The sequence below is a fragment of the Scyliorhinus torazame genome, chromosome 5 (genome assembly GCF_047496885.1).
Source record: "Scyliorhinus torazame isolate Kashiwa2021f chromosome 5, sScyTor2.1, whole genome shotgun sequence".
NCBI lineage: Eukaryota > Metazoa > Chordata > Chondrichthyes > Carcharhiniformes > Scyliorhinidae > Scyliorhinus > Scyliorhinus torazame.
The window spans coordinates 122,388,499-122,410,137 of record NC_092711.1 but is presented as its reverse complement, the minus strand read 5'-3'; the positions used below and the strand labels follow the sequence as shown (position 1 = coordinate 122,410,137).

Sequence of the window (21,639 nt, the reverse complement as noted above, 5' to 3'; positions counted from 1 at the left end):
TCATAGAACACTACACTAGGCATCATATTCTGCCAAGACTATGTGGGCGAGGCATTGGAGGAATGGTATTGTTCCTGTGCGAGTAATCCAGAGATCCAGGTTAATGCTCTGGGGATCTGGGATCGAATCTGCCTATGACAGATGCTGAAATTGAATGACAGTATCGAATTAAAAGTCTGATGATAACATTCTTGATTGTTGTGACAACCCGTCTGGTTCACGAATGTCCTTCAGGAAATCTGCTCTCCTTATATGGCCTGGCCTACACGCGACTCCGAATCCACAGCAATGTTGTGGTTGATTTGTAAGTGCCCTCTGAAATAGCCTCACAAGACACGCAGTTCAAGGGCAATTGGAATGAGCAGTAAATGCTGGCCTAGCCAGTGACGCCCACCTCCCATGAATGAATAATTTTTAAGAAGACCCTTTTCAATTTGAAGACGAGTAAGAAACTGTCTCTTTGATTGGATTTGATTTATTGTCACGTGTACCGAGGTACAGTGAAAAGTATTGTTCTGCGTACAGTCCAGACAGATCGTTCCATACATGAAAAAACAAAGTGCGGATCTTGGCAGTTTGCTCAGTTCACAAAAGAATTTAAAGCTTTGTAGATGCAGATTAATATTTTAATCACCATCCAAAACATACCTAATGGTAATGTGTGCTCATATAGACAGACAAAAACAATACTGTAACTGAATTAGAGGAAATAGCAGAGATTTAACTGAACCACCTTTTTGAAAAATTCGGCCTTAATGATGGAGAAACAGGAACAGCCACTCAGGGAGATGAGGAAATCCAGGCTCAGTGCGGATTTGCTGTCACTCCTCCTTTCTGATACTTGAACGGTATTTAGGCTGCAGAATGTTTCACACCAAAACACAGAGGGGTCAAATATAAGCAACACATAATTCTCAATTCACTTCCATTTAACGATATTTGACTTTGTTCAAAGGCTGACTGTGGTCAAACTGAACAAAGATTGATGGGATTTCTGTTACCCAGTGAAACGCTTTCTTTTCTTGGTCAGTCATGTTTGTAATTCAATGGTGTATATTTCAGAGTTATTCAGAGTGAAGACTCGAGATCTATTCAATTCAAAATGAAGTCACATATAACAAATAAATATACTGATGTTCAACATTGAATAATGAAACAAATATTGAGTAAAATTTGTGGAAATTTTCTGTAGGAAGATAAGAATGATGCATTAATGATTGAACAGAGAGCATTGTACGGTTAGATATTTACTGAACAAATGCTAAAGTTCAATATAAGTTCTAAAACTTTTGGCCTTATGAGTTGAGAAATCTGTTTTAAAGGAACAGCTGTCTTCATGTAATAAGTGACGTGGCCTCCCAGCCGAACCATTGAAAGCTGCAGCAAGACTGTGCAGTTGAATACTGCACAGGGCCATTGGGTACTGCGCTGCCAGCTGTTTCTGTAGCGTAGAGATTATCACATTCACCTAACGTGCGAAAGGTGCTCCGAAAGCCAGTGATTCTGAACAAACCTGTTGGACTTTAACCTGGTGATGTAAAACTTCTTACTGTGCCACCCCAGTCCAACACCGACATCTCCACATCATAAATTAGAAGCATTTAATGCTTCTGCCAATTTCGAATCAGAATCGATGGGCCGAATGGCCTTCTTCTGCACTGTATGTTCTATATGTAGAAAAATTCAATGATGCAAAATCGTACTTTGAATGCGAGTCTTTGCAAGTAATTAAGGCTTTACTGGTCAATACGGTGCGACTGGAGTGAGAGATAGTCACAGGTTAAAGAGGTGTGAATTGTCTGAAGCCAGGACAATTGGTAGGATTGTGCAAGCGCATGTAATGTGACATGAATCCAGGGTCCTGGTTGAGGCCGTACTCATGTGTGCGGAATCTGGCTAGCAGTTTCTGCTTGGCGATTCTGCGTTGTCGCGAGTCCTGAAGGCTGCCTTGGAGAACGCTTACCCGAAGATGAGAGGCTGAATGCCCTTGACTGCTGAAGTGTTCCCCGACTGGAAGGGAACATTCCTGCCTGGCGATTGTTTCGCGATGTCCGTTGTTGCAGCGTTTGCATGGCCTCGCCAATGTACTACGCCTCAGGACATCCTTTGCTGCAGCGTATGAGGTAGATAACGTTGGCCGAGTCGCACAAGAATATACCGCATACTTGGTTGGATGGTGTTCTCACGTGTAATGGTGGTACCCATGGTGATGATCTGACACGTCTTGCAGACGTTGCCATGGCAGGGTTGTTTGGTGTCATGGTCGCTGTTCTCCTGAACGCTGGGTAGTTTGCTGCAATCAATGGTCTGTTTGACGTTGCGTGGTTGTTTGAAGGAAAGTAGGGGATGGCCTTGGCAAGATGTTCGTCTTCATCGATGACTTGTTGAAGGCTGCGAAGATGTCGTAGTTTCTCCGCTCCAGGGAATTCATCAGGCGAATGAGGCTCTGGGAGTTCTTCCACAGACACCAGGAAGCATACAGCGAATCCAATGAATCAGAATAGCAGACCGAGAGTTCTGTGGGACTGGAAGATCCAGCCAGCAGGAAGGACTGGAAAACCCCACCCATTGAAACAATCCGATCAGCTGATTCTACAGCTCCTCTTCCACTAACCCACTCAGTAAAACTGCCTCGAAGACCTTTCTCGTCCAAATTCTGAACTCCCATCTCTCTCCTCTTTTCCTGCTGTTTCCCATCATGCTCTATCAGCGCTCCTCTTGTTTGTGAGACTTATCCTTTGGCCCGATTCTCCCTAAACTGTTTAACATCCAACTTCCACAATCATAGAATTTACAGTGCAGAACAGGCCATTCGGCACATCGAGTCTGCACTGGCCCTTGGAAAGAGCACCCTTCTCAAGCCCACACCTCCACCCTATCCCCATAACCCTGTAACCCCACTTAACCCTTTTGGCCACTAAGAGCAATTTAGCATGGCCACTCCACAAACCTGCACATCTTTGGACTGTGGGAGAAAACCGGAGCACCCGGGGTAAACCCACGCAGACACGAGAACGTGCAGACTCCGCACAGACAGTGACCCAAGCTGGGAATCGAACCTGGGACAGTGGAGCTGTGACACAACTGTACTAACCACTGTGCTTCCCCTGATTTATTGGATTCAAGCTCAAACACAAGCCATAATGAAGCATCTGCCGTGGTGGGGTTTGAACCTGCATTCACAGAGAATTGTGCTGGGTCTCGGGATTACTCATCCATCGACAATACCACTACATCATCACCTCCCCAGTCAAGCACTTTGCAGAGCTCGTCCGGGATATGAATCCGGATCCACTCGCATTTTGGAAACTCCCTAAGTGAAAATCAGACCCCAGGGTTTCCATGGTGTCTCCATGGAGTCAGTGTCGTTGTCCGTTTCCTCTTTAGACAATCAAGTGAAGCTTGGTCCTCACACGGAACATGTGTATGGTTTCTCCCCTTAGTGAATAGTGTGGTGTTTTTTCAGGCTGTAACTGGTTAAAGCTCTTTCCACAGTCCGTCCACTGGAACACACTCACACAGGTGCGTTTGTGTCTCAGGGCTTTTCCAGTCACACTGATGTTTGAAATATCTTCCCACAAACATTTTTCATTTCAGTTTACAGTCTGAGGCTATTCAGGTCCACACCAACCGAGTGACACTGTCGGATCGTAATGTGATATTTGGTTTGTGTTTCCTGTCTGAAAATCCTCCCTCATGCCCTGGAAAAGGAGTTTACAAAGGGCACACTATCAGTACAGGATAGAAATTCAGAACAGTTAATTCCAGTTTCTGCGGAACATTTTTTCTCTCTCCCCAAAGCTGTCTATCCCCGTCCCACACACTCTCCCTCCACCCTGAGGCTGAAATCCAAATAAAGTATTAGATCATTATTTCTGTATCCTTTTACCAAAGTTAAAAAGTCACTTCATTCATGACTTGTGACAGACATTAATCTGAATGACCCTGACTGACCAATTATTTTTTTAAAAATATATTTTATTCGAGTTTTTTGGCCAAACATAACAATACGTAGTGTTTCTTTTACACAACAATAAAGCAATATAAATAGCCGTGGCCAGTTTTAAACAAATAAATAAATAATATATAAACAAAAACAAAAGAAAAACAAAACTAAATGGCAACTGCCTTGTCCAAAATAAATACTCTCCAAAATTACAGTCCAACAGTCCAATATACAATTACATATACCAAATACCTATACATGTACAATAACATCCCTGAGAGTCCGTCCGATTCCTCCCCCCCCCTTCCCCCCCTGGGTTGCTGCTGTTATCTACTTCTTTTCCGTTCCCTCTATCTTTCTGTGAGGTAGTCGACGAACGGTTGCCACCGCCTGGTGAACCCCTGAGCCGAACCCCTTAACACGAACGTAATCCGTTCTTACTTTATGAACCCTGCCATATCGTTTATCCAGGTCTCCACCCCCGGGGGCTTAGCTTCCTTCCACATTAACAATATCCTGCGCCGGGCTACAAGGGACGCAAAGGCCAACACGTCAGCCTCTCTCGCCTCCTGCACTCCCGGCTCTTCTGCAACCCCAAATATAGCCAACCCCCAGCTTGGTTCGACCCGGACCCCCACCACCTTCGAAAGCACCTTTGCCACCTCCACCCAGAACCCCTGTAGTACCGGGCATGACCAGAACATGTGGGTGTCATTCGCTGGGCCTCTCGAGCATCTCGCACACCTATCCTCTACCCCAAAAAATTTACTAAGCCGTGCTCCAGTCATATGCGCTCTGTGTAGCACCTTAAATTGTATCAGGCTTAGCCTGGCACACCTGACTGACCAATTAGAGTAACAGATGTGAACCTTGTGTCCAGAACTGACTGTGGAGATTTGATGAGCAATCGCGAAGGTCGTTTCTCCAAATCTTCCAGGGTTTCCTTCGTTCTTCCTCTCCCTCTCGAACTAAGTTATACTGGATATCAGACTCAGGGCCAATTCTGGTTCTCTTCCTGCTGACTAAATAACTTCAATCAAATATGGAGAAGACTGAATCCACTGTTCGGCCCCTGTTCTAATCTCCATTCCTGACATACCGACTCCATCCCTCTCCCTGGCAACAGTCTGAGACTTAGCCAGTCTCTTTGTAAATTTGGTTTCATGCTTGATCCAATATGAGCTTCTGACCTCATAGAACTTACAGTGCAGAAGGAGGCCATTCGGCCCACCTAATCGGCACTGGCTCTTGGAAAGAGCACCCTAAGCCCACACCTCCACCTATCCCCGTAACCCCACCTAACCTTTTTAGATACTAAGGCAATTTACCATAGTCACCGCCCGATTGGACAATTCCATCACACACCTGGCTTCTCTCCCACATTCTACCTGTGGAAACGTCAAGCGATCCAAAAGAACAAAGAAATGTACAGCACAGGAACAGGCCCTTCGGCCCTCCAAGCATATGCCGACCATGCTGCCCGACTAAACTACAATCTTCTACACTTCCTGGGTCCGTATCCCTCTATTCCCATCCTATTCATGTATTTGTCAAGATACCCCTTAAATGTCACTATCGTCCCTGCTTCCACCACCTCCTCCGGTAGCGAGTTCCAGGCACCCACAACCCTCTGCGTAAAAGACTTGCCTCGTACATCTACTCTAAACCTTGCCCCTCTCACCTTAAACCTATGCCTCCTAGTAATTGACCCCTCTACCCCTGGGAAAAGCCTCTGACTATCCACTCTGTCTATGCCCCTCATAATTTTGTAGACCTCTATCAGGTCGCCCCTCAACCTCCTTCGTTCCAGTGAGAACAAACCGAGTTTATTCAACCGCTCCTCATAGCTAATGCCCTCGATACCAGGCAACATTCTGGTAAATCTCTTCTGCACCCTCTCTAAAGCTTCCACATCCTTCTGGTAGTGTGGCGACCAGAATTGAACACTATACTCCAAGTGTGGCCTAACTAAGGTTCTATACAACTGCAACATGACTTTCCAAGTCTTATACTCAATGCCCCGGCCAATGAAGGCAAGTATGCCGTGTACCTTCTTGACTACCTTCTCCACCTGTGTTGCCCCTTTCAATGACCTGTGGACCTGTACTCTTAGATCTCTCTGACTTTCAATACTCTTGAGGGTTCTACCATTCACTGTATATTCCCTACCTGCATTAGACCTTCCAAAATGCATTTCCTCACATTTGTCCGGATTAAACTCCATCTGCCATCTCTCCGCCCAAGTCTCCAAGTCAGCTACCCATGTCTTAATTCACAGCAAGTTCCTTTCCCCTATGATCCCTGTGCTCCGAGACTTGCATTCGCTCCCAGTCAATTCTCACCCTTGTTTTCAAATCCCTTCATGGACTCGCCTCTCCCTGTGTCTGTATCTCCTCCAGCCCCACAACCCCCTGGGATATCAGCACAGCTCTGATCCTAGACTCTTGCACACCCCCGATTCTAATTACTCCGCCATGGTTTTAAGTTCCCTCAGCCCCAAGCACTGAATTCCTTCTCTAAACCTCCCCGTCTCCACCTCACTCACCTCCTTTGAGACTCTTTAAAACTCGACTCTTTGAGCAAGTTTTTGGTCACCTGCCCTAAATCTCCTTTTGTGTCTGGGTGTCTCACTTTGTTTTATAATGTTGCTGTGAAGTTGACTGGGATGATTTATGATGTTAAAGGTGTTATATGAATAGAAGTTGTTGTTGTTGACTGTAACCCTGACCTCCTGTTTTACAAAATCCCATTGGTTTCACAACAAACTCTCTGATGTTTTGCCCCCTGCGGGTTTGCAGCCTCTATAAAGACGGCGGCCGGTAACTCAGGCCTGTCACCGGGAGCAGGCCGCAGCTGTCCCCCCCCCCCGCTCGATGCAAACCCGGACCCGGAAACTTCTTATTATATTCCACCTCATGATGCCCAGGGAATGATTGACGACAGCCCTCGACCAATAGGAAGAGAGGGTGGGCCTGGAGGACCGAGTGGTTGCTGCGGGTCCTCCAAGCAATCTGAGTAAATGAGGGGCGGGGCTGAGCCCGGTCTCCCACGTGATCTGGAGCATGCGCAGTACCGATGACATCTCAGGACACAGACTGTCGGGTGGAAATCCTCAGCCGGTCAAATTCGATTGGGTGAGTCCTGCTGGAGGAATGGGGCCGGCGGGTGACTCGGGAGACCTCATAAACACTCCGTGTAGGCCCCACAGTCCAAACACGAAGCTCGGATACGGCAGTTCAACCGGTGAAAGCTGCTCGGGCTTTTCCCTGAGACAGGCCCGGATGGGCGAAGAGAGCCCCGGCTTTGCTCCGCCTCCCATTCACTCTGATTGGCTGGAGGACCAGAAGCTCTTGTTCGGTCACCCAGACCCGCCTCCTCTTCCTATTGGTCCGAACCCGCCGTTAACCAGTTCCCGGGCATTGTGACCTGGAGCAAACCCTTCACAAGCATCATGTGGAGATGCCGGCGTTGGACTGGGGTGAGCACAGAGTCTTACAACACCAGGTTAAAGAATTTGTCTATATATGTTTCTGGAACATACCTCTTCATTCACCTGAGGAAGAAGCAGTGCTCCGAAAGCTAGTGTTTGAAACAAACCTGTTGGACTTTAACCTGGTGTTGTCAGACTTCGTACTGTGTTCACAATCATTGTCAGCTCCCTGGTTTGCAGCTGCGGGGCTTCTCACTCCCTCCCGGGAACAGGCCAAGGTTAACGGGCACCATCTTGCTTCAGACACTGGAGGATGGTTCACATCAGAGGATGGGGGAGGGAGGATAATAAATAAGAGCTTACACTTTGCACTCAAATCAATGAGGACCCTGATCTCTGGCAAGGAAGGAAACCCTGGCAGGTGGGAGGGGAGGGTTCACAAACACCCGCCGGAGGCCCCAAATCCTCAATAAGACCCATTGATTTTATCAGTCGGCAGGCAGGAGCTGGAGAACTGCACCCAGGCAGAGGAGAGGGAGGGAGGAAACTGGGAGTGGAGGAAATAAATGGGAGTACAGATGGTGGGATGGGTTTGGATTTCAGCCAAAGGAGGAGGGAGAATGTGTGGGATGGGGATTTCCAGCTTTGGGGGAACAAGAGAGAAAAAAATGTTCCAGAGAAACTAGAATTGCCTGTTCAGAATTTCTATCCTGGACTGACCGTGATGGCTTTTGTAAACTCCTTTTACAGGGGGTTAGAATTGGAGAATTTGCACATAACAAACTGAACCCAACAGAAAGGTTTGGCTCTTTGCAAATTCTATACTGCATTGGCAGTGATGACTTTTGTAACATGAGAGATTCCAGCTCTCAGGAAAGATTAAATGGAGAGGGGCGATGTGAAATAGTGACCATCAATAAACAACAAGTCATAAATACAAGATAGTTATGAATAAATCCAAGGGGACAATACAGACAAAATTATTTATTACAGGTTCAGAATGTGCAACTCATTACCATGCAAAGGAGTTGAGGAAAGTGCTGAGATGTTTTCAAAAGGAAACGGGACAAGCACATGAGAGAAAATGGAATCAAACATCAGCTGAAAGGCTGAGATTTGATAGGTGGGACAGTCGGAGATGTGTGCCGAGTATGGACAGCAGCAGAATTGCCCTTAGTGTTGGGTGGGGTTACTGGGTTATGGGGATAGGGTGGAGGTGTTGACCTTGGGTAGGGTGCTCTTTCCAAGAGCCGGTGCAGACTCGATGGGCCGAATGGCCTCCTTCTGCACTGTAAATTCTATGATTCTATGAATCTGGGACAAAATGGCCTGCTTGTGTCTTATATATTCACAGTATTTCAATGTAATCTTCTTTGACAGAATATTTGCAGATGCAAACATCATGTCGAGATCTGACAGTCACTTGATTCATCAGGATCGGCCTTTCAACGTGGAAGGAGAAATGTTTGTCTGTTTTGCCTTTTGGGAAAAATTTCAAAAATCACTGTGATTGTTAAAGCACCAAGACACAGACATCCAAGTAATTTTCCACAGTTAGCTGGAACTGAGTTTTAACCAATCACACAGCATGAAATTAAATTGCAGCATTTACATCAGGGCCACACCGTACTCAGGCTTCAACTGATGATCCAAGTTGGAGCGACATGAGGACATTCGCACCGAAGGAATCAAGAAGCAGCAAAAGGACATTCAGCCCCATGAGCCTGTTCCACCATTTAATAACATCACGGCTGATCTGATAGTGACGTCAAATCTGCATCCTACCTACACCTGATAACTTGACAATAACCATGGAGAAACCATGGAAATGTGGGGACTGTGGGATGGTATTCAATTACCCATCTGAATTGGAAACTCATCAACGTATTCACACTGGGGAAAGGCCATTTACCTGCTCCGTGTGTGGGAAGGGATTCACCCGGTCATCATACCTCCTGACACACCAACTTGTTCATACTGATCAGAGACCGTTTAAATGTGCTAACTGTGGAAAGAGCTTTAAACGCAGAAAGGATTTACTGACACATCAACGCACTCACACTGGGGAGAGGCCATTCACCTGCTCCGTGTGTGGGAAGGGATTCACTCTGTCATCGCACCTTCTGAGCCACCAACTTGTTCATACTGATCAGAGACCTTTTAAATGTGCTGACTGTGAGAAGAGCTTTAAAAGCAGAAATTATTTACTGTTACATCAACGCACTCACACTGGGGAGAGGCCATTCACCTGTTTGGAATGTGGGAAGGGATTTAATGCTTCGTCAAGCCTCCGGGCTCACCATCAGGTTCACTCTGACCAGAGACCGTTTAAATGTGCTGACTGTGAAAAGAGCTTTAAAAGCAGAAACGATTTACTGTCACATCAACGCCATCACACTGGAGATAAGCCATTCACCTGCTCCGTGTGTGGGAAGGGCTTTACTCAGTCATCATTCTTTCTGAGACACCAACTTGTTCATTCTGATCAGAGACCTTTTGAATGTGCTGACTGTGAGAAGAGTTTTAAAAGTAAAAAGGATTTACTGAGACACCAACACACTCACACTGGGGTGAGGCCATTCACCTGCTCCGTGTGTGGGAAGGGATTCACTCGGTCATCCCACCTCCTGGTGCACCAACTTGTTCATACTGACCAGAAACCTTTTAAATGTGCTGACTGTGAGAAGAGTTTTAAACGCAGAATGGATTTACTGAGACACCAACGGACTCACACTGGAGAGAGGCCATTCACCTGCTCCGTGTGTGGGATGGGATTCACTCAGTCATCAGACCTCCTGAGACACCAACTTGTTCATACTGGTCAGAGACCTTTTAAATGTGCTGACTGTGAGAAGAGCTTTAAACGCAGAATGGATTTACTGAGACACCAACGCACTCACACTGGAGAGAGGTCATTCACCTGCTCCGTGTGTGGGAAGAGATTCACATGTTCATCCAAGCTTCTGCAACACCAGCGAGTTCACACTGGGCAGAAACCGTACTCTTGCCCCGTGTGTGACAAGAAATTTACTGAGTCATCCCACCTGACTAGACACCAACTTGTTCACACTGATCAGAATCCTTTTAAATGTTCTGACTGAAAAGAGATTTAAAAGTAAACCGAATCTGCGGAAACACCAGCGAGTTCACATGGAAACAGAATCATAGCATTTACAGTGCAGAAGGAGGGCATTTGGCCCATCGAATGCACCGGCCCTTGCAAAGAGCACCTTACATAAGCCCATACCTCCAACCTAACCCATAACCCGACCTCACCTTTTTGGACACAAAGGGCAATTTAGCATGGCCGATCCACCTAATCTACACATTTTTAGACTTGTGGGAGGAAACTGGAGCACCCGGAGCAAACCCACGCAGACATGGGGAGAACATGCAAACTCCGCACAGACAGTGAGCCAAGCCGGAAATTCTGGGACCCTGGAGCTTTGAAGCAACAGTGCTAACCACTGTGCTACCGTGTGGCCCACATGTGGGAGCGGTACTGGGGAGAGGCTGTTTAACTGCTCCGTATGTGGGAGGAGATTCACTCAGTCAAACAACCTGCACAGACATCAGCAAGTCACAGGCAACAGCAGGGTTTGGATTCAGCTGCTGTTGCTGCTGTTAGTCACATTCGGGGCTGAATGATGCCTGGACGTCTGTTTCCAGTGGGGCTCCACAGTTTTCTGGTATATATCAATGATTTAGACTTCAATGTATGCACCAGGATTATACAAAAGTTGCTCATGTGTTTCAGACAATGAGGGAGAAAGCCATGGACTGGGTCAAGAGGATGCCGGCTCGTTGGTCTAGGGGTAAGATTCTTGGTTCAGGGTTTACGCTTAATGAAAGGGCAGCATGGTAGCATTGTGGATAGCACAATTGCTTCACACCTCCAGGGTCCCAGGTTCGATTCCGGCTTAGGTCACTGTCTGTGCGGAGTCTGCACATCCTCCCCGTATGTGCATGGGTTTCCTCCGGGTGCTCCGGTTTCCTCCCACAGTCCAAAGATGGGCAGGTTAGGTGGATTGGCCATGATAAATTGCCATTAGTGTCCAAAATTGCCCTTAGTGTTGGGTGGGGTTACTGGGTTATGGGGATAGGGTGGAGGTGTTGACCTTGGGTAGGGTGCTCTTTGCAAGAGCCGGTGCAGACTCGATGGGCCGAATGGCCTCCTTCTGCACTGTAAATTCTATGAAAAGTGGTAAATGGAAATTTAGATAATGAGATGTTAGGAACAGACTTCAGTTAACTCCCCATAAAAATAAGGTCACTTCAGGAAAATGGAAAAAACTGATTGGTGGGGAAGCTACATATAATCATTTAAAAAAAAAAAAAAAAATTCAGAGTACCCAATTATTATTTTTATTTTCCAATTCAGGGCAATTTTGCCTGGCCAATCCACCTAACCTGCACATCTTTGGGTTGTGGGGGTGAAACCCATGCAGACACAAACAGTGGCAAACACGGACAGTGACCCAGGGCCGGGATTCAAACCCGGGTCCTCAGCGCTGTAGTCCCACTGCTTACCACTGCTCCACATGCTGCCCTAGCTACAAATAATTCTAATAACTTTATTGAACAGTTCTCAAATGGAAAGGCACTTGACCACATTAAAACTAAGGATCTGCAATAGATGTTTCATCTCGCAAGTCATATTTAGGGCAAGGTTATAAACAGAGGGCATTCATTTAAAGTGATTAGAAAAAGAAGCAATGCTGCGCAAGGCTAGGAGAGTGGGCAAAGAAGTGGCAGATGGAATACAATGTGGAAAGGTGTGAGGTTATGCACTTTGGAAGGTGGAATGGAGGCATAGACTATTTTCTAAATGGGAAAATGCTGAGGAAATCACAAGCACAAAGGGACTTGGGAGACCTTGTTCATGATCCTCTTCGGGTTAATGAGCAAGTGCACTGTAGCCTCACGGCGCCGAGGTCCCAGGTTCGATCCCGGCTCTGGGTCACTGTCCGTGTGGAGTTTGCACATTCTCCCCGTGTTTGCGTGGGCTTCGCCCTCACAACCCAAAGATGTGCAGGCTAGGTGGATTGGCCACGCTAAACTTCTCCTTAATTGGAAAAAATGAATTGGGTACTCTAAATTTTTTTTAAAAGGTTAAAATGCAGGTTCAGTCGGCAGTTAGGAAGGCAAATGCAATGTATTCAGCTCGAGTGGGCTAGAATGCAAGATCAGGGATGTACTTCTGAGGCTTTATAAGGCTATGATCAGACCCCATTTGGAGTATTGAGAGCAGTTTTGGACCCCGTATCTAAGACGGATGTGTTGGCCTTGGAAAAGGTCCAGAGGAGGTTTACAAGAATGATCCCTGGAATGAAGAGCTTGTCGTATGAGGAATGGTTGAGGACTCTGGGTCTGTACCCGTTGGAGTTTAGAAGGATATGGGGGATCTTATTAAAACTTATAGGATACTGCGAGGCCTGGGTAGAGTGGACATAGAGAAGATGTTTCCACTTGTCGGAAATTATTCCTTAAAACTCTCCAAAAAATACTTTTGGCAGGAAATTCGGCAGGCATTGGAAAATAAACAGAAATCGCGGCAACGTGTTCATTTTAACCGACCCTCCAGTGACCCCCCACCCCCTGCAATCCCAAGCAACCTGCACACCCAGATATCTAAAGTGAACCCCTGTCCTACGGAATGGCAGCCCCCCCATCCCTGCCCACACCCCGGCCGAAACACCACAAAATACTCACTCTTGTCTGGATTTAATTTGTATCCCGAGAAAGACCCAAACACCCGAAGCAGCTCCAATATTCCCCCTCTTGACACACTCGGCTCCGACACATATAATAACAAATCATCGGCATACAAGGGCACCCTATGCTCTAATCACCCCCCCCCCCCCGCATTATCCCTTTCCATACCCCCAAACCTCTTAACGCGATGGCCAACGGCGGTTTTGCGATGGCCAACGGTTCGGCCAACGGTTCAATCGTGAGTGCAAACAGCAGGGGGGACATAGGACACCCCTGCCTAGTCCCACGGTGGAGAGAAAAGTCTCTCGAGCTGATGTTTTTTGTGCGGACACTGGCCCCGGCTCCTTATACAGTAGCTTTACCCAGTCCACAAATCGTGGACCAATCCCAAACCGCTCCAGAACTGCTATCAAGTGCCCCCATTCTACTCGGTCAAACGCTTTCTCGGCGTCCAGTGCCACAACCACCTCTGTTTCCTTCCCTTCCGCTGGTGCCATCACAACGTTCAATACCCTCTTAACGTTTGAAAAGAGCTGCCTTCCTCACACAAACCCCGTCTGATCTTCACCTATCACCTTCAGGAGGCACTCCTCTTGCCTACCTGCCAGTATCTTCGCTAATACCTTTGAGTTCACGTTTAAAAGTGATAAGGGCCTATACAACCCACACTCTGTCGGATCCTTATCTTTTTTAAGCAACAGAGACACTGATGCCTGCCGCAAAGTTTGTGGTAACTCCCCCTTCCCTATCTCCTCCTCAAACATCTGCCAGCTTATTGTGCAGACACACCAGCGAGTTCACACTGGGGAGAAGCCATTCACCTGCTCTTAGTGTGGGAAGGGATTACATAGAAAATAGAGCAGGATGAGACCATTTGGCCCTTTGCGCCTGCTCTGCCATTCATTATTATCATGGCTTATCATCCAATTTAATAGCTTAATCCCGATTTCCCCTCCATATCCTTTGATTCCCTTCGCCCTCAGTGCTATATCTAACTGCTTCTTGAAAACATACAATGTATTGGCCTCAACTATTTCCTGTGGTAACAAATCCCACAGGCTCACCCCACTCTGGTTGAAGAAATTTCTCCTCATCTCTGTCCTAAATGGTCTACCCTGTATCCTCAGACTGCGATCTCTGGTTCTGTACACTCTCATCATCGGGAAAATCTTTCCTGCATCTACCCTATCAAGTCCTGTTGGAATATTATCGGTTTCTCTGAGATCCCCCATTCTTCTGAACTCCAGCGAATACAATCCTAACTGATTCAATCTCTTATCCGTCAGTCCCACCATCCCAGGAATCAGTCTGGTAAACCTGCTCTGCACTCCCTCTAGAGCAAGAACATCCTTCCTCAGATAAGGAGACCAAAACTGCACACAATATTCCAGGTACGGCCTCGCCAAGGCCCTGTATAATTGCAGCAAGATATTCCTGCTGCTGTACTCGAATCCGCTCGCAATGAAGGCGAGCATACCATTTGCCTTCTTTACCGCGTGCTGTCGCTGCATACTTACCTTCACTGACTGGTGTACAAGGATACCCAGGTCTCGTTGCACATTTCCCTCTCCTAATTTATGATAATTCAGATAATAGTCTGCCTTCTCGTTTTGCTACCAAACTGGATAACCTTGCATTTCTCCAAATTATACTGTATCTGCCATTAATTTGCTCACTCACTCAACTTGTCCAAATCACACTGAAGGATCTCTGCAACCTCCTCACAGCTCACCCTCCCAAGCAACTTGTGTCATCTGCAAATTTGGAGATATTGCATTTTGTTCCCTCATCTAAATCGTTAGGTAATGCAGTGGTTAGCACTGCGGTCTCAGAGAGCTGGGGACCAGTGTTCAATCCTGGCCCCAGGTCACTGTCCATGTGGAGACATGTTCTCCAAGTGTCTGCGTGGGTGTCACCCACAGAACTCAAAGATGTTTACCTCTATTTGTGCAATTCACTCGGTTATGCCGTCTGCAGTCACACCAGGGAGTTCATACTGGGGAGAGGCCGTTCACCTGCTCTCAATGTGCGACGGGATTTTGTAATTCATTGCACTTCCTGAGGCACCAACAAGTTCACAACGGATTGCAGGGAGTGGATTCTGCTGTTATTGTTTCTGTTCTCAATTACATCCAGGACTGCATTTTGTTCATTCTGTTGGTCAATCGGGATGGTCAGAGGGTTTCTTTCTGCTGGACTGGCCGGTCTCATGGCTTCGTCTCCAATGGTCTGATTCTCTCTGAGCCTTCTTGCCAATATCTGGTTACACATTTCACAAGGATCAAAGAGTGAAAAGGTGTTTGGAGGTTAGAAGATGTTTCATTACCATTTCTGTTTGGAAACCCCAAAATCATGCCACATTGCCATGAAGATGGGCTGTGGTGGTTAGATGGTTCCTTTGTTTAATTTATCTTGGTGCTTCTCACAGAAGAAAACTATCAGGGTCTGAGGAGCAAGTTGTCTGAGGTGCACTGGGAAACTACATTAAATAGTGTGGCGGGTGACAGGCAATCACTAATATTCAGGAACGAAGTAGAAAGGGTCGAGAGCTTCAGGTTTTTAGGTGTGCAGATCACGAACAGCCTGTCTTGGTCCCCCCCATGCCGACTCTATAGTTAGGAAAGCCCACCAACGACTCTACATTCTCAGAAGACTGAGGAAATTTGGCATGTCGGCTACAACCCTCACCAACTTCTACAGATGTACCATAGAAAGCATTCTTTCTGGTTGTATCACAGCTTGGTCTGGAGCCTGCTCTACCCAAGACCGCAGGAAACTACAAAAGGTTGTGAATGTAGCCCAGTCCATCACGCAAACCAGCCTCCCATCCATTGACGCTATCTATAATTCCCGCTGCCTCAGAAAGGCAGCCAGCATAATTAAGGGCCCCATGCACCCAGGACATACTCTCTTCCACCTTCTTCCGTCAGGAAAAAGATACCAAAGTTTGAGGTCACATACCAACCGACTCAAGAACAGCTTCTTCTCTACTGCCGTCAGACTTTTGAATGGATCTACCTCGTATTAAGATGATCCTTTCTCTACACCTTGCTATAATTGTAACATTATATTCTGCAGTCTCTCCTTCCTTCCCTATGTACGGTATGCATTGTTTGTACAGCATGCAAGAAGCAATACTTTTCACTACTAATACATGTGACAAAAAATAAATAAATAAAATAAAATATTTTTGGGATTATTACAGATTTACACGGGGATTGGTTAGCTCAGTTGGCTGGATGGCTGGTTTATGCTGAGTGACACCAACAGCACAGGTTAAATTCCCATACCGGCTGAGGTTAGCCATGGTCTGTATCAGTATTTAAGCTCCGCATGAGCCTCCACCCACCCCTCTACATCTCCTCCCATCAGCATCTCCTTCTATTCCTTTTTCCCTCGTGTGTATCTCGCTTTATGTTCAATGGATTCATGCTGTTCATCTCAACCACTCGCTGTGGTCGTGAGTTCCAGATTCTCACCACTCGCTGGGTAAAGAGGTGTCTATTGAAATTCCTATTGGATTATTGAATCCCTTCATAATCTGAAAGACTTCCATCAGGTCACCCATCAGTCTTCTCTTTTCCAGAAAAAAGCAGCCCCAGCCTTTCCTGAGTGTTAAATGCTCTCAGTTCTGTATATTATGAATCTTTGTTGCACCTTATCCAGTGCCTCTATTTCCTTTTTCTAAATGGAGATCACCAATGTTGACAGAGCTGCCAGTGTAGTCGAACCATCGTTTTAAACAAGTTAAACATTTCCTCCGTACTTTTCAATTCTATCCCTCTGGAATGAAACCTTATATATGGGCCCCACACTTCAGGAAAGATGTGAAGTTCTTAGAGAGGGTGTAGAGGACATTTACAAGAATGGGATCAGAGATGAGGGACTCCAGTTAGTTGGAGTGACTGGAGCAGCTGAATTTCTCTCCTGAGATCACAGCATCTGGAGGGTGGGGAATGAGGCCATTCAGCCCTTTGGGACCGTGTCGGCTCTCTGTGGAGGAAGCCAGTCTGTCCATTGCCATGTTCTTTCCCCAAATCCCTGTGGGTTTATTTCTCTCAATGCCTGTCCAAATTCCTATTGAAATCTCTCCGTCTTCTCTGCATCTCCTACCCTCATAGGCAGTAGGTTCCAGGTTGTTACCACTCCCTTTACATGTACACAAGGCTGCTGGAGCACAGAGGAGTCTATTTGGCCCATTTTTCTCATGCCAGCTCTTTGTACAGCGACCCATTTAATCCCATAGTTCGACTTTTTTGTTTTCTTTTTCAGAATGTACCAAATTCCTTTTTGGAAGTTACAGTCCAATGAGATTCTAGCACCATTTATAGACAGTGCATTCCAAATCACAACAACTCACTGTGTTTTACAACAAATAATTGTGCATATTGTGTGTCTGGAATTTCACCGAGTATTCAAAATGGTGTCAATGACATGGTTATTACACAAAATTAAGACTCAATCTTTAATATCAATAAATTGGTGAGGACACTGAGTGTAATATATCCTCGTTTGCGGACAATTAGAACAAATGTACATTTCTATAAAACCTCTCACTACCACTGGACCTCCGAAAGTGTTTTAAAGCCAATGGAGTACTTTTGAAACATATTCACTGTTGTAATGTAGGAAACTAAGTACGCATGTGTGATCACATTTAGTTTTAAAATTGTTATTTTCAGTATTAAAAAAATAAAAAATTTAGAGTACCCAATTCATTTTTTCGCATTAAGGAACAATTTAGCGTGGCCAATTCACCGACCCTGCACATATTTGGGTTGTGGGGGTGAGACCAACAATACCACGGGAAGAATGTGCAAACTCCACACGGCAGTGACCCAGGGTGGGGATCGAACCTAGGACCTCGGTGCCGTGAGGCAGCAGTGCTCACCATTGTGCCATCTTGCTGCCCGTAAATTGTTATTTTCATAGTGTATTCACTGGCCTTAGTAATAAACCAGGAAGCCCTTTTATACCTCTAACATGTGCCTTTCTGCAGCCATTTCACCTTCTGTTCCTTTTCTATATTAACTATGTATTGATTTCATTGCAAAAAACTAATTAAATTCAAGTTTATTCAGTAGTGAACATTGATTATGATTAGTGTATTAGGTAATTATATTGTAAAAACTTGATCTTTATTTTTAAAAATAACACGATCAACCAAAATGTTTCCAGAAACTGCAGAGCTATCAGAATTTGTTTGAAAAAATAAATTACTCGATCATTTCGAGAAGGTACGAGATGTGGTGATAAGCCTGTATATATTACATGTACTCAGCAGTGTGACCACTCATCAGTAGTTGGCGTCAGGCATCAGTCAGGTGCACCCGACAACCAGCAGAAGGTTGTCAGGCATACACAAGGCCAGTCGCACATAAGGGTAGTTCTAATGTAACTCTGTAATAACTTAGTCTGTATAGCATTCTGATCATTACCTTACCACGTGTACATTAATAAATCATCGTTCTGGCTAATTCACCAGCAGTTCTGTAGAATCATTGCAAGACAAGATCACCGAACACAGCACAAGACCATATTCTGCCAAGAATATGTGGGCTAGGCATTGGAGTAATAGTATTGTTACTGGGCGAGTAATCCAGAGACCCAGGTTAATGCTCTGGGATCGAATCTGCCTATGACAGATGCTGAAATTGAATAAAAGTCTCGAATTAAAAGTCTAATGATAACACTCTTGATTGTTGTGAAAACCCATCTGGTTCACTAATGTCCTTCAAGAAATCTGCTCTCCTTAAGTGGCCTGGCCTACACGTGACTCCAGATCCGTAGCAATGTTGTGGTTGATTTGTAAGTACCCTCTGAAATAGCCTCACAAGACACGCAGTTCAAGGGCAATTGGAATGAGCAGTAAATGCTGGCCCAGCCAGTGACCCCCACCTCCCATGAATTAATAATTTTTCAGAAGACTCTTTTCAATTTGAAGACGAGTACGAAACTGTCTCTTTGATTGGATTTGATTTATTGTCACGTGTACCGAGGTACAGTGAAAAGTATTGTTCTGCGTACAGTCTGATCCAAGGTCAGAATTAATGATAGAGAAACTACAGTGCAGAAGGAGACCATTCGGCCCATCGAGTCTGCACCGGCGTTACCTGATCTGGCCAACTCACTGAAATGTGGTTAATTCTGAATTGCCAAGCCAGCCACTCAGTTTAAGGGCAATTAGGAATGGGCAACCAAGCTGGTTTGCCCGTGACACTCACATCCCATAAAGAATAGAGAAAATCAAAGTGCTGTTTTCAGCGCCGGTTGCAAAGGAATCAGTACTGGGCCCTTCACTCCTGGTTTACATCATTGATTTGAAAGTAAATGTAGGAACATGAATAAGAAGTTTACCTGTGACACAAAAATAATTTTTGTTGAATCCCAGACGCCTCTTAGACAGTTCAGCTCCCAAGTCCTGGTATATTTCATCTTGCCGTTCTCCCACTTGCTGCTCCGCTCCTTCTTTGCCCAACGCAAGACACGCTCCCTGTCTGTGAAGCAGTGGAACCTTATCACCATCGCCCTCGGTGGTTCGCCCTAGGCTTCCTCGCGAGGACTCTATGCGCCCCGTCCAGTTCCAAGGGCCGTGGGAAGGCCCCCGTGCCCATCAGCGTCCGCAGCATTGTAGTCACATACGTGCTCGCGTCTGCCCCTTCTGCACCTTCAGGGAGGCCAAGAATCCGCAGGTTGTGACTCCTAGACCTGTATTCAAGGTCATCCAGTCTCTCCTGCCATCTCGTGTCAGGCCTTGTGCGCCTCCACCCTGACCGCCAGGCCCAAGATCTCAACCCCATTCTCAGATACCTTCCTCGCCACCTCTTTAATCGCCTTCTGCACCTTCTGAGTCCCCACCATCTTTTCCATGGGGGCCTTCATAGGGGCCAGCATCTCCGTCTTCAGCTCTGCGAAGCAGCTTCTCATAAAGTCTTGCTGCTCTCTCGACCACTGGGCCCACGCTGCTTGGTCCGCGCCGGCCGCCATTTTGTCCTCCCGGACCCGCTCCGCTCGCTTCCCCACAATCGCTCTTTTAACGGCCCCACTCCTGGTTCCCTCCATCCAGCAGTGGGGGGGGGGAACCTTTCCAGCGTCCTTTGCCACGCCAGGAATCACTGCCAAAGTGCCGTTACTGCCCCGTTTAAAGGCCCAAAACTCCGATCCCAGCGGGAGCTGCCGCGTGCACGACCTATTCATATAACCTCATTGTACACCAGCGACTTCACACTGGGGAGAAGCCATTCACCTGCTCCAATTGTGGGAAGGAATTCACGGGATTCAATCAGTCATCCAACCTGCTGAAACATCAAAGAATTCACAACTAACTACAATGGTTCGATTCTGCTGTTCATCACATCCAGGACTGAAATATGTTCAATGGGTCTGTTTCTGCTGATGTTGATGAATCTAGGGTGGCATAGTAGCACAATGGTTAGCACTGTTACTTCACAGCGCCAGGGACCCAGGCTCGATTCCCGCCTTGACTCACTGTTTGTGCGGAGTCCGCACTTTCTCCCCATGCCTGCATATGTCTTTGTATTGATTGGATAGTAAAATTATGGACATGTGCTTGCTAGTATTGCAATTCCATCAGCATATCGATGCTGTAATTGGTTAACTACAATCATGGGTGACAAATGAGGTAATTGGAACCACCAGTTGTGATTGAGTATCGATGGGCGAAAAACAATTGCAAACCTCTGATTGGTATATGTAAATTACCAATTACCTTCCTGTAAGACGACCTGAAGGTATAATAATGTATTGTTGAGAGAGTCTGGATGCTATTCTCTGGAGATAGCTCCCATATGCATATGTCTGAGTAAAAACCGGCGAGAAAGATACTCCATGTGTCGCCTGGTCAGTTACATGAGCAGTAAGTTCGACAACTGCAAGTTCCCCAAACACCAGATATTGTTTCTGAATCCTCCCCGCCCACCTGCCAGGGTCTCCTTACTGCGCAGGCTCCGTTCACAGCCCGGTGTGTGACTGACGGCAGCTCCTGACCAATAGGAAATGAGGGAGTACCTGGAGGACTGATATTGGGGATGGCCCTCTAACCAATGAGAATGCGAGGGCGGGACTTACAGTTGAGAATGGGCGACGCTGATTGGCTGCGCGATACAATCGCCCCGCTGAAGACGGCAGCCGTTAACCCGGGCCGCTCTGCGGAAAGATCCCCAACAATGACCGCTGGTTTGAACCCAGGACCAGCTTCTTATTCAGGTTTGGAGCCTGATGGGGTGTATTTGAAGCTTTCCTTTCTGCCCCACCCACCGGCTCCATTTCACCCGCTCACACGGCAGCTTCTCACGGCTGAGAATTTCCACATGGCTGCCTGAGGTCAGGTTCATATTCACACTGCGCATGCTCCAGATCACAACGCCCGGGTGATTGACGGAAACTCTGGACCAATAGAATGAGGGCGGGGCTGGAGGATCAAGTGCGAGCGGCTGACCCTGCAGCCAATGGGAGTGAATGAGAGGCGGGATTGGAGGACTGAGCGGGAGCGGCAGGTTCTGCAGCTAATGGGAGTGAATCAGGGGCG

General features: G+C 46.6%; 1 protein-coding gene and 1 long non-coding RNA gene across 3 annotated transcripts; one reads left to right on the top strand and one right to left on the bottom strand.

Annotated features, from left to right (window-relative positions):
• Positions 1–612: 612 nt before the first annotated feature.
• Positions 613–6,799, bottom strand: LOC140419649 (uncharacterized). The gene is made up of 2 exons (XR_011945944.1): positions 6,492–6,799; positions 613–3,701 (listed from the first exon to the last, which is right to left on the bottom strand). It is a non-coding gene; the product is annotated as an uncharacterized lncRNA (long non-coding RNA).
• A 220-nt stretch (positions 6,800–7,019) lies between these two features.
• LOC140419645 (uncharacterized) lies at positions 7,020–18,570 on the top strand. 2 transcript variants are annotated; one of them, XM_072503569.1, is made up of 2 exons: positions 7,020–7,080; positions 8,757–18,570. In XM_072503569.1, the coding sequence occupies exon 2, from the start codon at positions 9,188–9,190 to the stop codon at positions 10,475–10,477; it is 1,290 nt and encodes a 429-aa protein (XP_072359670.1). In that variant the 5' UTR covers positions 7,020–7,080; positions 8,757–9,187; the 3' UTR covers positions 10,478–18,570. The 2 variants fall into 2 exon arrangements, with proteins under 2 accessions (XP_072359670.1, XP_072359671.1); XM_072503570.1 differs by lacking the exon at positions 7,020–7,080 and adding an exon at positions 7,497–7,561.
• The last annotated feature ends 3,069 nt before the right edge of the window (positions 18,571–21,639 follow it).

Excerpts from the sequence above, each read along its gene's own strand:
- LOC140419645 (XM_072503569.1), top strand. The coding sequence starts at position 9,188 with ATGGAGAAACCATGGAAATGTGGGGACTGTGGGATGGTATTCAATTAC.